The sequence below is a fragment of the Halyomorpha halys genome, unplaced genomic scaffold, assembly GCF_000696795.3.
Source record: "Halyomorpha halys isolate HHAL.00 unplaced genomic scaffold, Hhal_1.1 Scaffold337.1, whole genome shotgun sequence".
Lineage (NCBI taxonomy): Eukaryota > Metazoa > Arthropoda > Insecta > Hemiptera > Pentatomidae > Halyomorpha > Halyomorpha halys.
This window is the reverse complement of record NW_027104734.1, coordinates 639308-659484: the sequence shown is the minus strand read 5'-3', so window position 1 is coordinate 659484 and position 20177 is coordinate 639308. Positions and strand designations below refer to the sequence as shown.

General features: G+C 31.7%; 1 protein-coding gene across 2 annotated transcripts in view; it reads left to right on the top strand.

The window, feature by feature from the left end:
* Positions 1–20177, top strand: part of LOC106681419 (solute carrier family 41 member 1) — a 197404-nt gene that overhangs the window by 40765 nt on the left and 136462 nt on the right. Inside the window, exon 1 of one of the 2 annotated variants that reach the window (XM_067044640.1) lies at positions 18087–18176. The exons of the other annotated variant lie outside the window; for it this stretch is intronic. Coding sequence (XP_066900741.1) covers positions 18158–18176 — 19 coding nt within the window. The 5' untranslated portion in view covers positions 18087–18157. Of the gene's footprint in view, positions 1–18086; positions 18177–20177 lie in introns of those variants that run through there. 2 annotated transcript variants of the gene reach the window in all.

The following is a 20177-nucleotide window of genomic DNA, read 5'->3' as shown; positions in this document are numbered from 1 at the left end:
TCTCTCTCTCTCTCTCTCTCTCTCTCTCTCTCTCTCTCTCTCTCTCATGTGAATACACTTTTAACGCTAGCCTCTTACTTTCTCCATTAATTATTATTATTTGGCGTACCTTTAATTTTGAGAGTCTGATGATTGAAGTGGTTGGTTTAAAATGGATTAATTCGAGGGTATATGATTTTATTACAAATCGGTATTGTTTGAAAAACATTGAACGGGTAACATAGAAGGTGAAACTGCAGACCATGGATAACGGGGGCATCAGCGTGACTGTAAAGCTCCTGGCAGATTATTACACTTTGTTGCCTCGACCCTTATGGATCTTTTGTGTCTACACCTTGCGTTTTCTAGTGGTTCTAGCTTCAAACGAAGTACATTAAATAATTTATTTTAGTTTAATAATATCCGGATTGAAGAGCTCTATTCGGTAAAAGGCAATGGATTTATCTTCACATGTTTTCAGCCTTTTCTACTACTTACCACTTCGACCAGACTCTTCTTCTTGAGATGATTTCTAATTGGACAATGTTTAAAACTCGTTTCTTGTTAAGTCCAGGTTAAATATTGGGTTTGCTTTAAAAATTTAATGATAATTTTTCATATCTCGCTCTAATCCTCGTTCTTTTTTTTTAGTTTCCAGGATTCTATTTATTTCCTCATTAAACTAATTTTAATATAATATTGAGAGACGGTTTGTATTGTTTCTGAGTTTTTTCTTGTTAGCGCAGGTGCAATCTCATTGTCTTTGATTCTATACTGTTTCGGAATCCTTGTTCTGTTGTATCACACATAGCGTAGGGGAGCATTTAGCCACTCCTCGGAATCCACATGGGATTAAATTTGTATCTCTTATTTATTTGAGGATATGGAGACATTTATTTACTTGCCAGGAAACAATAAAATAGTTGGCTATTCTGACTGTCTTAATTTTAAATTATTGGTACTTGGAAGACTGTTGGGTATTACCCCATAGAAAGTATCTTCAAAGTAATTTGAAACACTTTTTCGTACTTGAAACTCATTTGAACTTGCCCTTACCTTTTCTGATCAATATACCAGACCAATGCATCTTTACACACTCAAGTGCTTCTCTCTATTCATATTTTTCTGGGTGCTATGATATGTTTTTTAGGTTCTAAATTTCTGAATAAATATTTATTTTATAGGGTGATATTCTCTCTTCTATAAGCTCAGTAATGACTCTTTAATGACCTTGATACATTCTGGTTTGTAATTTTTTAGCCTATGTTGGATAACCTTTTTCATAAAGCGCATGTATAACATACTGTACTAAAAGTGCGTAGCTGTTCTTTTTGTTACTTTTATTAAAACCCTTCCTCAGAGTATGCCTTGATTTTCAGCTAGTTATACATTTTCCTAGTAATCACTCTTATCCAGATGGTTACTCCCTTCAAGAAAAGTGTCGAACACAGTGGACATTACTTAATCCCATAAATACTAGTACATAAGTCCTCTACCACTAGAATTTCTCCCTTACTGGCAGCTCCATTATTATGTAATATGATTTGAGTAACGGAGTCTTCTGGACAGTATTGAGTTTAAGATTTCAAACCAACAGGAGACGTAATAATACGTAAAAATAGAAAAGTTTATATAAGAGAAAGAAATACATTTTATTTATTTCTCTTATATAAACTTTTCTATTTTTACGTATTATTACGTCTCTTGTTGGTTTGAAATCTAATATTCCAAGATATTATTGATGTGTTTGTTATGTCATTTTCGGTATTGATACCTTGCTTAAATTATTGCTGACAAGGGGTTTAGAATGGAAAGTTTGTACTTTGCTTAGCTGTCTTTTGTCTATCGTTAGGTAACATAATTTTAGTGAACTCATTTATTTAATTTTCGCCAATTATTTCATCCCTCTTTTAGATTTAAGTACCATCAATTAAACTGGTTTTGTTCGTGGCATAGTTGCCATGCTTCTATTTCGAGAAAATTCACTTTCGGAATAAGATGGATTTAAAACGAATTAAGTTGCGGCTTATTTCAGTAAAATATGTGTAAGAGTAATAGGTAAGAAAAAGTTCCTATATCCCAGAACATGTGACATGGCTAAAGCTTCTAATTTGGCCACTTCTTCCTGTTCTACAATGGACTTGTATGTAGGTATATATTTATACATTTTTTTTTTTTTATTGTTTAAACTGAGTTCCTATTTAGTGTGTTTACGCTTGTTTGAGGCTAACATGCTCCGGTAGTATTTAGTGCAATTGCTGATGCGAGACGTAATTAAATGATTATTTAACAGTTTTTTAATGGTTTTTAAACGTTTGGCAAAAATAACCGGAAATATTTTAGAAAAGACCTACTAGTTATGAAAACAAGACCTTGGTTTTTATCTTTTTTTTTTTTTTGTTTTATTCCTGTATGGGACAGTCTTTTATGTTGGATACTATTGAAAACAGGAGTTGGGGAGGGTTTTCATTACGGAGATGTTATATAATTTAGGACATATACATAATGGCATAAACATTTTAGTTTGTTATCGGTATCATTAAATGTTTGAATGATTCAATAATTCTTATGTAGCGGGTATAAATGCTGTTTAACTCGGTTTTTAATGTTTTTGTTTTCGTTATTCATCAATTCTTTTGTTATGCAAAACATCTTCGGTGTTAAGTCTGAATCTGAGCTAAACTATACATAATCAGGTGTAGATAGTTGACCGTAGATTACTGATTGGAAAAGATGGTCGGGGGGAGGCGAGGGAGGTGCCATTAGCAAAGGATAACATAAATAAACAAAAAAATATTTATTTATGCCGACGTTTCGACCTGAGTTTCAGGTCTTCATCAGGGCTATAGAACAAAAGAGATAATACCAACATTTAGAGAAACATAAAATTGAAAAGAAATAGTATAAAAAATTGAATAATAAAAAATAATTGATTGATAATCAATTAATTAGATTGTTGCAGATTGATAACAGTGAAAGATGAAATATAATATTATGTAGGTAAGATGATATGTATAATATAAGATATGTAAGTAGTGTCTAAAAAACTGAAAAAATGAATATTGAATCTACAAATTAGTGCGTGAGTGACTTATATCAGAATTACAGTGTGAGTATTAACTTATATACCTATATTTCACGCACTATATTTCATTTTCTGTCATACTGTTCAATTTGTAGATTCAATATTTATTTTTTCAGTTTTTTAGACACTACTTACATATCTTATATTATACATATCTTCTTACCTACATAATATTATATTTCATCTTTAACTTTTATCAGTCTGCTACCATCTAATTCCATGATTATCAATCAATTATTTTTTATTATTCAATTATCAATTATCAATTTTTTATTATTATGATTCAATTCAATATTTTGTATAATTCCAAATTTGTTTGTATACTATTTCTTTTCAATTTTATGTTTCTCTAAATGTTGGTGTTATCTCTTTTGTTCTATTGAAGAAGACCTCAAACTCAGTTCGAAACGTCGGCATAAATAAATATTTTTTGTTTATTTATGTTGTTCTTTGCTGACCGCACACTCCGACCATCTTCTTCAATTAAACTATACATAGTTAGTAATCAAGCGTGATTATAATTCTTACTATATACACTCCTTGTATATGGAAAAATAGTCAAAGAAGAAAACCCATCTGTAAATTTAGTTTTAACTTGTACCCACTTTTTGACCTCATGAGGGCTAAGAAAAACTAGATACATTGAAAATATACAAATAAACGACTATGAAAACCTGTGAAAATTATTATTACCCAGATTTGAAAATCTGTAGGTACGAATTATGAAAATTTAAATATTAAAAAATGAATGATACATAATAAAAATATAAAATTACAACATACATACATATATATATATATATATATATATATATATTGTTTAACTATTCCAATTTGGAGGTGATTAGAAATTTTATAATTGCTGGCATGAAAAATGAAACTTAATGTGCTTTCAACTTCTTCACAGTAGTTATGGATATAAGGTTATTATTATATAGATCAAAAGAGGTATTCTTTAAATACATCAAACTATGATAAAACTAGTAATGATTGAATAACTGGTAAGAATATGTAGTGTTAACTAATCTTCAATGACTATAATCATCTATCTTCAATTCATAAGATGTCATTTTAATTGATTGTGTGTTATTTCTATTCATTAATTTTATCTACACAGATTCAATATTTCCATATAATAGTTAATTATATTTAATAGTTCTAAATCCATAAAGTATGAAAAAAATTAATTTTCTCAATACCTTAATTTTTTTCTGGAGATTCCCTTTATTGTTGATCTTTTTAAAGTTTAAAGTTTTATTTTTCCTTGTATCAAATGTTGAAAGACAAAGGACGATTACCCCAGATCCTGTTAGTATGTTTCATCAAAGCTTCCTCTTACTATCTTCCACGGTTACTTAACTTCCTGGATTTGAGTGCTAAATGACTATTCTCTCTAATAATTGAAAAAATTAGTTTAAGGTCTGCAATTTGCATTATGCATTGACCCTTAACCGATCAAAGGACTTACCAGACTGAACTATCACGCGCGCTTATACACACACTCGAATGTTTATAAAATAGTGTGTGTGTGTGTTTATATATAGAGATAAAAGGAAATTAAGCGCCAAATAACTATGCCGTCTAAGTAATCAAGATGAAATGTTTTGAACAAAAAAAAAAAAAGTAGGAATCTAGATCAATTTCGTAGGTATAAGACGCAGTATTAAAACAGAAGCGTCACATTTTTGCCATCAGAGCTTATCGGAAAGAGGTGAAGAAGGGGTGTTAAGAAGTGCTAACCCATTATCATGTCGGAGGTTAAGAATGCTTTTCCCATCCTCTACACTGTCTATACAGCTGACATTCCAACCAATCCTAACACTATCCTCACCACATATGCCGATGATACATGTGTGCTCGCAGTTAAAATAACCCATTAAATGTATCCAAACTCTCCAACCCATATCACAGCCCTCGAAGAATGGTGCCGTAATTGGAGGATTAAGATAAATTCCAACAAATCCCATCAAATCACCTTTACCCTTCGTCGTAAACCTACCGACTGCCCTACAGTTTCATTTTAATATTACTCTTACCCCCGTCGAACAGATCCGCTACTTTGGACTACATTTGGAGAAACGATTAACCTGGAATCCTCACACAAGATTGAAAAGACAAGAAACACATTGATTTCGACTATTACAGCACTTACTAGACAAATGGTCTAAAATTCCAACACATTACAAAAGACTGATCTACATGACAGTAATAAGGCCAATCTGGACATACGGAGTTGAGCTTTGGGGTTCCACTAAACCTTTGAATTCCTCTCGTATCCAATCCTTACAATATAAAATCCTTCGTAAAATCCTCAATGCTCCTTACTTAGTCACAAATAAAATCATATGTAATTCCTCTCAATTCTCAATTCCATATGCCCAAATTGGTATGATTATCATAGTATATACTAATTTTTTGTAGTGAATGGGAAGTTTAGAGCGTTTGCAAGAAAGTGTTGTAGCAATCGGAATCTACGAGCAGTTTCTTGTCGTTTCAGTCTTGTGTGTGGATTCCAAGTAAGTCTCTTGTCAAGATGGAGTCCTAAGTATCGAATCTATTCAACAGGCGTTAGTGGAGTATTTAGAAAGGATACTGTAGGACAGGAGGGTAGAGGTTTACGACGGAGAGTAAAGGTGATCTGATGGGATTTGTCAGGATTTATTTTGATTCTCCAGTTTTGACACCATTCTTCAATAGATGTTATGAGTGTCTATAGTGTTTGGGATGCATTAGTTTGGTCGTTGTTTACAGACAGTATACATGTGTCATCAGCGTATGTTGTTAGGACTGTGTTAGGGTGGGTTGGGATGTCAGCTGTATAAACCGTATAAAGAATGGGACCAAAGATACTACCTTGAGGAACACTGGCGGACTGAGAAAAGAGAGATGAGTAGGCTAGGTTATGATTTACTTTAAAGGTTCTATCAGAGAGGTAGGAGTGGATTATAAGGAAATATAGGGAGTAGGAATTGACGAAGTTTATAGAGCAGACCTGGATGCCAGACTCGGTCAAAAGCTTGTTCAACATCGAGGAAGACTCCCGTGCAGTACATTCCGCGCTCCAATGTGGGAGATATGACATCAACCACTCGATGACTCTGTTGTATGGTAGAATGGGATGTTCTAAGCGGTAAATATGAATTTCAGTTTTCTGACTACCATTTTGTTATTTATTCTTATTTTTGAAAACCACTCGCATAATATTTTTCATCATGAAATTTTCTAAAAATTGATACTACACAAGATTATATTTGTCATCAATTGTATTTTACTTATTGGCCAAAATATCTCATAAAAGTTAATATTCATTTTTATATATAATCTTTACTATTTATTCAGACTGGTCATTATTGTTTAAATAAAATAAATTTTGTCTCTTTTATATTTTTAAATTTTAGTCTCAAAACAATCTATATTTCTTTATAAGTCCCACGTTTCGGCCAATTCGGCCATCCTCAAGGACAATATATTACAAAGAACTTTTATTATACATATGATTTTTAACAATTTTAAATAAACAATATCATTAATAAATTATCATACTTAAAATATGATTTTAGAACAACATCAATTTTAAAAAACTTTTTGTAGGCTATTCTTCCCAGGCCATTAATTTCAGTACACAATTACTCTATAAGACATTAAAACTTTAGGGAATCGTATAAATTTATTAATAAGCAATCCTTAGATTATGTCTAATTTCCTATTTTGTCAGTTCTCCATGCTATATTAAAAATTGAAACTTTTAGTATCAGTTAATTTTCACTATTATAATTTATCACAACAATACTTGTAACCTTCTCCACAATCTGGTCAGGCATTCAATTTATTTATTTCAACTAAATATCGGTAAGGGGGTGACGGTAGCAGCTTGGTAACGCGCCTGTCTGCCAACCCAAAGGTTGCGAGTTCGAGTCCCCGGCCCTATCCGAGATATTTTCAAGCTTATAATTATACAATACTCACTCACAGCCTCCCCTCAGGTATTTGTGAGGCCCGTTAGCCTATGGGTGGCACCCACAAAAATAGGCGTGGGAGTGACGAACCCACCCTATGAAAACCACGTCAAGAAACGAGCGATGTAATTACTTTGTACATCCCGTGAGGCCTTGTACCTTTCTCGCCAATAATAATATATTGGTTAAATGTCCTATTTCTTTTATTATTAAATTTCGTATAAAGGTTAAATATGATTAATATTACATAAATAAATATAGTTAATATAACTAACATTAATTTTATCCCATATTTTTCATAAACTAATTTTACTCAAAATCTAGACTAAAATTGGTTAATAATTATCTTTGAGGCCCCTATCATTTTTAATTTTCTGTGTATGTTCAAAGGTTAATATTGGGAGGATGATAGAATTATGTATATCTATTTTATTGTTCCGTCATGGGGGATTGACACTACATCTCAGAAATTGATAACCCAATGATCAATGATACAGTTTGAACCAACTTAAAACGAAAGAATTTGAATAAACCTATTTTATTTAAATTTGTGACAAATGTAATGACGACTAATAAAGTATGACACTTAATTAATTAATTATTGCTTACAATTTTAGCTCAAAATATCTTCTCGACAATATGTTATGAAACATTTATAACAATTATGCAAGAGTATTTATATATATCAAACTCTGTCTCATTTTATTTTGGGATGGGAAATTTCCCCAGTACCCCCCCCCCTCCCCATAGGTTTCTCTCGTGGATTAGATAAATAATTATACATCAGCTGAAATAAAGCCCTAGCATTCAAAATGAAGATACTGAAGTGGTTTGGAAGATGTTCTAAACCACTTTGGCAATCTAGTTTTTCTTCGTTATATTATATCGTATCTCATTTTTACCTCATTTTCTTGATGCGGCAAACGAACTTCCTCAAATGATTTTGAATTCGAAATTATGCTTTTGTATTATATATAGAGAAAAATACTATATTGTAAAGGCTGTGCTGCCCAACTGAATTGCGTTGCCTCACACACAGCATACTTACAGAAGAAAGAAATACTTTATTCATTCATGCTTCCCAAATACATCGGGTTGCTACATTACACAGCATACTAATCAATTCGTGATCGGACATATATAAATTACATATTTTTATATGATATAATAAAATAGAAAGAAAACTTTTTTTTTCTCTTATTGTTTTCTTTTACAATCAATACCAGTCTACACACTAAATACAAGTTTTTTCAATTTATTCCTTTTTTTCTTTCCCTTCCATTTCACAATTTTTATTTCATATGATCGACAAATTCACTCTCTCGAATTCCCCTACATAACAAATATTAAACTAATGAATAAAATAACAAACAAGATATGCAATGTATACATTCAATCCCTCCTTTAGATAACTCTCTTACTCATTAATTTCCATGCATGTGGTGGTGGATGATTCCCAGGGAGTATATTCTCTGTCATCCTAGCCACGTCCTGGACATCGACCCCGGAAATTTAAAACAATTTGTTTTTGAAACTTACACGCACATGCATATACTTTTCTGTTACTGTAACTGTGAGTCAACTCTGTGGGTACGGGAGCTCTTCGGGGTCCACCCAGTCTGATAAAGTGGGTACTCTTAATTGGGGTAAATGTTTCGTTCGAGCGTCATTTTTTCCAAATCATTTCCTTGCACAACTGTTGTTCTAGTAACAGTACTATCCTTTTTTTATAGTCATAGTATAATGAATTAAATTAATTGTTACTTGTATCAGTAATATGTGATTTTTTTAATATTGTTTTCCTTTATATATTTTCATTTAAAATTACAGAAGCAAGGAGCTGAAATCTATAATTCGACTTCTTTATTAAATTCCAGTTCATTAACTAAATAATCACATTTGTTGCAGTTCAAAGTAAAACTGAAAACAGATATGATCTAAAAAGTTTTTTGACTGGGTAGGCTGATTAGCCAGTAGCTCTCCAAACCCCAATGTCTTTAGAATTTTCTTTAATTCAGTTACCACATTAAGTAGTAATCTATAGAATTGTGTTGCCTTATTGAAGGGAGCTAACTGCTTTCGCAGAGGTCACCATCTGGGATCCCTAGGATTCGTTGTAATTAATTAAGCATTCTGTCGCACAAAGCTGTTAGGCGTATTGAGCAGGAGATGAAGAAGTCTTTTACCTAATGGTAGGTGAGACTAATCAATTATATCTATGCATTCTGTACCCCAAATTTCACAGTAAAGTGTGTTTTTTTGGAATGCATAATCTGACAGTACTATATACTATAATTTTTCAATTTCTATAATTAACATTGATTGGCCCTGAACACCACATCAGGTCAAAAATCAGGTAACATCAGATTTAAAAGAGATATCGGTTGCGGAACTGGATGTGAATGCCATTATCATTTCCCATGCTCGGTATATCTGATCCACAGCCTTCGGAATAGGTTACAGTTCGTTTCAGATTAAAAACGAAAAACTGTTGTGTTATATTAGTAACATAACCTTTCTCTTTGATAGCATGATTTTCTTGCAAAGTCACTTGATTCCATTGACGAGCTGAACATAAGTAGGATATACTTGTAGCATATCCCGGTCCATCGATTTGTACTTGGTCGTCGAAGTTCTGTATGAAACGAAAAATCGATCTTTATTCTTGTACTCTTTGGTTTAGCAGCATTTGTCTAGCGACATTATGTAAACTTAAATTTAAGAATAATTATTATATAAATAGAATAAAAATATGGGATGAAAAAAAAACAACGCATTTATATAAGTTTACATGGAGGGGCGCCCGTAGCTCAGTGGTTAAGACAGTTTTACCAATTTGATGTCTATTGGCGGTGCCGGTTCGAATCTGGCCTGGGGCGTTGCCTTTTTTTCATTGAGTGGCGGTAAAGTTTACATGGATATTTATTATTTACTAGTATACAGAAGATTGATAGTTGAGGAGATGGATATATATAATTGATGTTAAGGATAAAACTTAATGGATGTATATTGTTATAGAATTCCAAAATGAGTAAGCTTGAAAAAATTCTTTGCGTAGGGATGTACAAATCTATAATTTGAGATCTTGCATACAACAAGTGGATGAATAAACGCAGGGGAGGAGGTAAAATTATACAAGGAGATGCTTTTGGTTTTTGAGGAATGAAATAAAAATGCAGCGAGGTCTTCGGATATCAGGAAAGAGCTATATTGTTAGAACACATAAGGTATGTTGGAAATGAGGAAAATGTGCTGAAACATCAACATATAATGAAGGAATACAATTATTTTTGAGTACATTGTATTTTTTAAAATACAATGGCGTTGATTTTAAGTTAAATTTTAGAGAAAAAAAAAACTTTTTTTTTATAGATATATTTATACCTGATAAAATAAAATAGTTTGGGAGCATGCCTCCGTCCCTCGACACTGCAAGTTAACAAATATGAAGATACATTGCTCAACTGTACTGTTAGTTGATTTTTATTCAAGGAGATATTTATATGCGGTTTGTTTTGTCTAATGTAAATTCTTTTTATGGTCTTTAATTAAAGTAATTTTCTGATACTTTTCATTAAATCTATGTTTCATCTTTTTAGATTTAAAAAAAAAATTATCCAAAAATCTTTAGTTTTAATAAGTATGTAAACTTTAATGATATACTTCTCTGACATGGAAGAAATGTGGAACCCTTTCTTCGATTCCCTGTGATCCTTAGCTTTTTTCTGAAAGGAGTTAAGCCTGAACTAAATTATCAAGTTGAATTCGAGTAGAGAAATTAAATGAGTTTTATCAGTCCATGATCTTGTATGTCATGTAATTATATTTTTGTTTTTTTTAATACAATCCGTTATTTATGTGCCTTTATAAAAAATATTTATACAATAAAATATATTAATGTGCTTTAAAAACATAAGACAAAGAATATTAGTTACAATATGGTACATTATTATCAACAATATGTTTGCTAAGAATTAAAAAAAATAATCAAGTTTTTTACATGTTCTTACTGAACATGTATGATAATACAAAATATAAAGTATTAAGTTACAAAATATAAAGTATCCAGTTACAATCCTGCCTTCTACGCCACAACCCCTGATGAAGACCTGAAACTCAGGTCGAAACGTCGGCATAAAATAAATAAATATGGTTTTGTTTATTTATGTTGTTCTTTGCTGACCGCACCCCCCCCCCCGACAAACTTCTCGAAGCATAAAGTATTATTCTTTATTAATAAAATTTATGCCAATAATATAATTTTTTAATAAAAAAGTAATTACTACATTTATTAATGCCACTCGTCTATTTGAAATTCCTCCTAGAAAACTCGTTAAACGTTTTGAGCCCTTCCCTTTTGTTTTAATGGATTTGTTTTGTTTTTTATTGTTTATTTGTCTCAAAACCCTATGGATTACATGAGATAGAGATACTAGATTTCAAAGTTAAAAAAAATCTGTTACTTTATTTGAATTTTATCGGTTAGGTAAAAATGTTTTCGTTTTTTTGAGGTTGCTATGATGAAGTCATGGCTCTTATCATAACAACCATGGAAACAAGAAAACATTTACTTTCTCTTTTAGTTAATTATCGAATTCTTTCATAGTTCATATGAAACCAAAATGAATAATCTTTTTCCTCAAAATTAAGGGAAGGATTGCCTTCTAATATTTTTTGTGTTATAATCTCTTGTGTGATTGTGACATGTCGTGTATCGACCAACATACTGGCTATAATTGTCTGTTTCTAAGGTAAGATTATTAAGATGGGAGGCGCGAGATTAACGCCGTTTTTCAGCATATTAAACGGAATAACATATTAAACAATTAACATATTAAACAGACGGAGAGCGGGAGGAGCGGGATTCACACCATTTGTTTTTCTATTTTAGCCACTCTTTAGATATTTCTCGATTTTACTTTCTTAAGTATCCTCTTCCCGATTTAAGTAAATGTTTCAAAAGTGATATAAGACCGTCGCTAAATCGGGGTTTCAGTGGGGTACGGACTGTGAAAAATGGTTATATTAACTACGACAGATGGCTAGTTATTTCAAATTTACAAAACTTCAGGGGCAGCTTTTTTGAAAATTCGTTATTGAAGCACTGTCAGACTATTAATATTATAAAACGTAATTGATATTAAACTCTACTTAATTCTTCATAAATATGATGCGTTTAATTATAATAATTGGTGCCGTTTTTCAGAAAATGGTGTAGAATCGATTATGGAGTGGGACTTTCGACGAGTCCATTTTAGCGAATATTTTACCGTAACATCTTAGGCATATACCTCAAATATTTTTACCCTTAAATATTTTGGAGCTCGACCTGAAACCAAGTTAGAGCTTGACCTAATATTGTTGTACATGTGTTAAAAAAATAAATTAAATCTGTACCGATGCAACCCATGAAGGGTGAGCAGTTTAGCAGTATAGTACTTTGTAAGGAAGTACTGTTACTAGATCAACGGTTGTGCAAGAAGGTAATTTGGTCAGAATCTAGATTTTTATCCAATTAAAAAAAAAAAAAAAAAAGAAGCAAAGAGCCGTGTGCTTCACTCATATTTTCCGTCTTCATCGATATCGCCAGTGCCTGAAACGTCGAGGAATCAAAGGTCATAATTCATAAATTCATCATCAGAAACTCCGTTCTGAAGAGCCGGTAAAAACGGTGTTCGCTCGAATTTGTTCGCAATTCGCAGCTTTCCGCTCCCCATGGATGAGAGGCCTAAGTCAACAAAAACTCAGTGTTTACAGGCTAAAAATTATAGGAGACAATCAATTTTTTTTTATTTATAGGAATTTATTGTTTCGATCAGTGACCTATATTTTCGCTTTTTACTTAAATAACAACATTCTTCCATCCATTCTCGACAAGCCACATAAAAATATCAGAACTGTTAAGGCCTAAAATCATTCACTAATAATAAAAAAATATATATATAATAGCCTCAAATAAATAAAACTCGAGATTTATTTCGAAAATCAATGGGAAACAAATCAATAAATTTTTTTTCATCGTTAAAGCACTATCCAAAGAATTAGAGAACATTATACCTTCAAATTTATTTTATTATTTATAAATTAAATGAATAAATGCGTGTTTAATACGCTGGTGGTTGTAGAAGCAGATGGAAATAATTAGTTTTTTGGCAACGTTCAAGGCTATAGACTGATAATACACGTTTGGATTTAAAATAATTAAAAAAAAAAAAAAAAGGTGCCAACATTTTTACAAAACAAATTTCATAACCAAATTGCCTGAGATAGTCTTTATTGTATTACTCGCAAGATTTAATTTTTCAACATACTAAACAGAAGATGAGGCTGGGTGGACTCCCGGAGGTCTCCCCAGAGGGAAGCCTTACGGCTACAGTACACAGAAAATAATTATCTGACACTGCCGGATTGGAACCCGAGTCCTTGGAGTTAGTATCACAGTGCCTTACCACTGAGCTACCCACTCCCACTCATGTGTTAAAAAACAAATTAAAATTATCTTCTGTTTAGTATGTTGAAAAATTAAATATTGTGAGTAATACAATAAAGACTATCTCAGGCAATTTGGTTATGAAATTTGTTTTGTAAAAATGTTGGCACCTTTTTTTTTTTTTTTTTAAATTATTTTAAATCCAAACGTGTATTCTCAGTCTATAGCCTTGAACGTTGCAAAAAAACTAATTATTTCCAAGTGCTTCTACAATCACCAGCGTATTAAACACGCATTTATTCATTTAATTTATAAATAATAAAATAAATTTGAAGGTATAATGTTCTCTAATTCTTTGGATAGTGACTTAACGCTGAAAAAAAGTTTATTGATTTGTTTCCCCATTGATTTTCGAAATCAATCTCGAGTTTTATTTATTTGAGGCTATTATATTTTTTTTTTAATTATTGGTGAATGATTTTAGGCCTTAAAAGTTCTGATATTTTTATGTGGCTTGTCGAGAATGGATGGAAGAATATTGCTATTTAAGTAAAAAGCGAAAACATGGTCACTGATCGAAACAATAAATTCCTATAAATTAAAAAAAATTGATTGTCTCCTATAATTTTTAGCATGTAAACACTGAGTTTTTGTTGACTTAGGCCTCTCATCCATGGGGAGCGGAAAGCTGCGAATTGCGAACAAATTTGAGCGAACACCGTTTTTACCGGCTCTTCAGAACGGAGTTTCTGATGATGAATTTATGAATTATGACCTTTGATTCCTCGACGTTTCAGGCACTGGCGATATCGATGAAGACGGAAAATATGAGTGAAGCACATATACGCAAAACGAAACGAGCTCGGTGAATTGTCTCATTTGTGACATGGTCTTCAAAGCGAAGATGACCACTAGTTTTTCTATTTTCGAATGAGATACTTTCTTGACAACATTTCTTCTAAATTAACTTTTAAAGTCCATTTCTCACTCTTTTTTTTGTACTTGTTTGCAACTAAATCCCAGCAGTTTTCACACGTCGCACCTCTACGGGTGAAAACTGACGAACGATACCGGCCTAATGGACACGGTCCCCAACTTAGCAACATGTTTGGATCGTTCCTGCGTTTTCTTTCGAATTCGGACGAATTGATTTCGTTACTTATTGCTGCTTTCCGTTCCCAGTGGACGAGAGGCCTTACGGTGGCTATATACGTTTACTGGATTACTTAGATAACTATAACTAAAATAAAAAAATGGATAGTGGCCAAAGAACTACAGATCAAAAAATATAGTTATGCAGGTATAATCAAATAATTCTTGCTAAATTTCATTATCTTATACTGGTTAAAATAGAAAATGTGTGACAATTCTCACCAATAATTTATTCTTGGCTTTTCCATAAAAATAATGTAATTTAAAATGTTCTCATATTATAAATTCCTCTATTATTATAACTAACTATAAAAAAAACATGGAATATACTCATATTTATTCAATATATAAACGTTATTTATATACTTATACATAATTGTTTCTAAAGGTCCTCTATTTAGTTTATCAATATGGTTATACATATTTAAAGTCATATGTAATAATAATTTATATCGTTTGATATATTAAAGTAAGTAATCATAAAATAAGATAATTCGTATTGATGACAATTTATTTTTAACTGTGGAGAAAATATTTGTTAAACTTGGGCTTTCTTTTCTAACGATTTTGCCACCCCCGAGGGTTACACAATATATTTACGCAACACCAGTATGCACACGTTCGACCTTCTGGTTCAATTCAACACTTTCCCAACCTGTTTCAAAAGAAAATTTCCAAAAAAAAAGTACCTTTCTCTTACGATTTTATTTATATTACAGTGGATTTAGTGAGGGTATTATAAATCGCCTTTTTACAATTTTAACTTTAAAGTAAATTCAGATAAAACTTATCTTTATGTGTGTATATATATATATATGGCGATCGGCGTGGCTCAATGGTAAAACTCTGCTAACTCAAAGGACCTGGGTTTGAGTCCGGCTGTGATAGGTAATTATTTATACTGTTATAGTAGCTGTCAGTCAACTTCCGGGGTCTACCCAGACTCTTAATGTTGGTACCCTTAATTGGGGAAAAATCTGGCGGTTGAGCGTGAATCAGACCAAATCTCCTCCTTGCACAACCGTTGGTCTTGTAACAGTACTTCCTTCCAAAAAAATATATATGTATATAATCAACTACCTTCAGATCCTTCACTGTTTTCTCCATTTTAGTCATTGACCTACGTACAACATTAAATAAGTAAAAGCGGTGAGAACAAGCAGTACTCTACCTTTATAGATAAGGGTTTCTTAAGATGGGTCTACAGTTTATTTGCTGGCCCAGCATGCGGTAAAGCATGCTTTATATCCTATCTACACTGTGCTTTATTTGCAGCATGCTGTCCAACATGAGATAAAGCATGCTTTTTATCCTTTATATACTGTGCTCTTTGTGCAACATGCTTGATCCCTTGTACACACTTTTTAGTTACAAGAAGCTAGTTCACACTGTTCAGGTCGCTTATTTCAATCTGTGAGGTGACAATGGTTTACTAGACAGGAATTTATTTATGTATTTAGTTATGAAAAATGGTAGAAAATGTTTTTTACTCGTAATTTTTATCGTGTCCTATAATTAAGGATTAATAAAAGCAAAAAATTGTTTCAATAATTTCTTCAAAAAATATCAATGAGGTTTCAGAACCACGTGGACCCGGGGTTACCTAGACAAACTCGTAACTTTAGACAAATTAAACGGGCAGTAATTTTTAATTTTTTTTTTTATAACCATAGTCTGCTATGCAATGTATATATGTCTGTATTTTGCATATTTGATCATAAATGCATATATTTATAACTTCCAGCTGTAAAATCCCAGCAACTTTTTTTATTGATTTTGGTACAAGAGCCCAAGAGGAGAAAAAAGGCAGTTATTTTACCCCAATTTTTTATTACTGTAATAAAAACTATGAATAATTACTAGCCAAAATTGATGAGTCTGCCAAGTATAGGGGAATACAAAATAACGGATTTCTCCAAACGTTAACAAAATATTAATTTTTCATTCGAAGTTCTATATCTTTAAAACTACTAACAATTCTAGAAAACCTAAGAGAACATCATTTAAAGTAGAGTAAATTTGCTAAAATATGAGCCCTAATAGCGCTATCTATATTCAATAGTATTCGTGATATAGCTTTTTAAAAAAAAAATATTTCATAAAAAAATGTACTGAAAAATCAGTAGTAAGTGAATTTAATGCACTATAAAGTAGTTTATGACGTTCACAAAATGTTGATTTTTGACAACAATTTTTGATTTATGAAAAAATGTATCTCAGAAACATTTCGAAGTACATATGTCTATTACCACTCAAATTAAAGCCAGTATAATGTACTATAAAGTAGTTTATTACGTTTATCTTCGTAGGAGTAGTGTTTTTCATGATATTTGCTAATATAAATTGATTTATACTTGTTCGCACAAATTTTTATGTGCAAAATTTATATTCATATGGTAATATCATAAAACTACCACCCCTGCAAAGAAACGTGTAATAAACTGTTTTATAGTAAATTTAACTGGCTTCAATTTGAGTACTGGCAGGCATATGTACGTCGAATGGTTCCTGAGGTATACTTGTTCATAAATCAAACTTATTGCTTGAACAACTATAAATCAATTTATTTTAGCAAATATCATGAAGAAAACTTCTGCTACGAAGTTATACGTCAGGAACTTCTTAATAGTACATTAAACTAGCTTTAATTTGAGTGTTAATATACATTTGTACGTCGAATGGTTTTTGAGATATAGATGTTTCAAAATAAATTCACTGCTAATCTTTCAATGCATTTTTATGAAATGTTGCTTTTAAAAAACATATATATTGAATGTAAATAGCTCTGTAAGATCTAATATTTTAGCAAATTTACTCTTCTTTAAATAATATCCTCTTAGGTTTTCTGGTGTTGTTGATGATTTTAAAGATATAGAGCTCCAAATGAAAAATTATTTTTTTCTAACGTTTTGAAACAGCCGGCATTTTTTATTCCCCCTACCTATACTTGGCAGACTCGTCAATTTTGACTACTAATAATACATAATTTTCAATAAAGTAATCGAATTTTTTTTTTCTTGAGAATTAGAAATAAGAAATTATTGAGGTCTTTGGAATATGTTTTAAAATTTACAACACTATTTACATTTTTTAAAATATATAGTGCCTCAAGGTATTTCCGTTCTGACCTTTCTTGTAAAATATTTGGGATCTAAAAATAAAATTTATTTGAATTTACTTCTTTATTGAACACAATTGCGTTCAAAGTTCCTTTGAAGAATAAGAATGGATACATGCTCCTGTAATTCACAACGTATAATTACCTTCAAATGTTCTACACTGTGATAAACATGCTACATGCTATGTGGTCCCTGCTTAAAAAGTACCACGATACAAAAATAGTCTTGAGAAATAATTGCCAGTAGAAACAATGTATAGAGTATGCCACTTGTGTTAATATTAGTCTTATCGCAAATCTAAAAATAATTTAATTTACACTTACGTGGTTTAGCGTTGAAGATGTTATTGATGGTGTTTCATTTAAGAGTAGATGTGAAAGGAGTGTGAAGCTTTTAGAAGCAAATTTTGAGTATTTGCAGTGTTTTTGTTAAGATTATGGCAGCCAGACCCAAAGGTAAGTAAACCTTACATTTTGGATACTAAGTTAACAAGTGGTTCCTAATGTTTAATATGCGGACTCTTTACTCTATACTTTATTTATTTTTCTGAATTTTTTATCTTTAGCCTGTATAATGGGCGTTTAAGCGTTGAGTGTCTTGACTGAAAATATTTTTTATTTTATTTATTTATTGATATTTACAACTGTATAAAAAAAAATACAACCAGTAAATTTGATCATAATGACATGATACAGGATGTAGAGAAACTACCCAGTAGTAGAACTCTAAAAACAGTTTACAATATAAGGTCACGAGGCCATCTTCTTTTCAGGCGCCTCGGAGGATTTCCAGGAATGGAAAAGGAAGCAAGGTTAGAAACTAGTGGGTTTGGGTGGTTAGGGAGTTTATTATGGAAGGAATAATATCGGGTTCGGGCTAGATCGGTTACATAAGGAACATTTGACTGAAAATATGAATGATATATTTTAAGACAAGGAAAAAAGTATGTAAGGTGAAGGTATGTCCGTTAATTCTTTGTTTAGAAAGTTTTCACATCTAAAGATTTTTATCATCATGAATTATTTAGGTTATAATAAATAAATTACGATGTGTTACCATTACTTTATTAATGTAATGTAAAAATTGACGTTTATATTAAATGTTCTAAGTAATTATCTTTAGCATTAAAACTGGCACGAGCTCATACTTCAACAGCAGGGATAGCCAAACGCCACTGCACATATGTCATTCTTTCGCAAGTTTCAATTATCATTCTTCCTAAAGAATTAAGGTCATTGACTGGGTTTGTATAGAATTTTTGTTGAAGTCACCTCAAACTTCTTTGGTATCAGATTTTGAGAGCGTGACAATAATTCATATTCAGTTCGATCGGCCACTACTGCCGTGGAAGATGTCGACCCTGTCTTAATGGGCAGTGTAATAGCTTTGAAAATTTTAATATGAATGTAATTCCTCACACTTCATTAATGAAGTAGTAAGGAACACACTTTAATTAATTTCTTATAGCCTAAATAATTCATAACAATAAAAATCTTTAAACTTTAATATCTCCTAAGCAGGGCGGTGACGTCCATAATTTCATAGCGAATTTTTTTCTCGCTTTGATATCCTCAATTCATATTTTCAGATAGGATACTTAACCCTGAAACAACTTGTGTATATGTTATTCAATGGATATTTACCACATTAATACTCATTAATTAATTATATTGTATTATTTTACACTAACTTTTTGTGTATGTATATACATTGTGTTTAATGGAACCAGAGAGATATGTGATCTGAGCCATCGTTATAGAGAGGGATGCTACCTCCCTCTTCTCTCATTCAAATAATTTGAAAGCATAAAAGGTAAACCTACTCCAGAACGCAAAATTTGGGTAAAACATTTTACTCAAAGATATTCGTATGGTCGAAATAGCTTATAAAGGCTATGTAGAGAGGAAATCTTTCAAAAATATCGGGCGAGGGTCACTGGACTCCATTCATTCTTCATTCATTCTGGATCCCACAGTGAGATATGAAAGTAATGACCTTGACCAGGCAAATAGAGTAGATAGAGAAAAAAAAATTATAATAAATGTATTCCTTTCCTTAAGAAAAAATCCGTTAGAGCTTCGGGTAAAAAGACTTCAACGTGAGAGGCCTCCGGTTCGGAGCTCGTGGAACTATACCAAGCGCAACAAGGAGCTTCACCTAGGAACTCAGTGTTGATATCAAGTACGTAGCGTAAATAGCAGAAGGGATAATCCTGGACTCCCTGTGAATCATCCACCATCACATGCATGCTAACTAGTAAGGATGGTGGTGTCTCAAAGGAGAGCATGCATATATTCCATATTTTATATACTTATATAATTTCATATTTATTTTATTTTTTTAATACATATATTAATATATATCATTAATTTTATATTATTACCTCAAGACCCTCAAACATATATATCTTTAACCGGGAAGAAAAACTTCTCAATATATATATATATACTCAGACT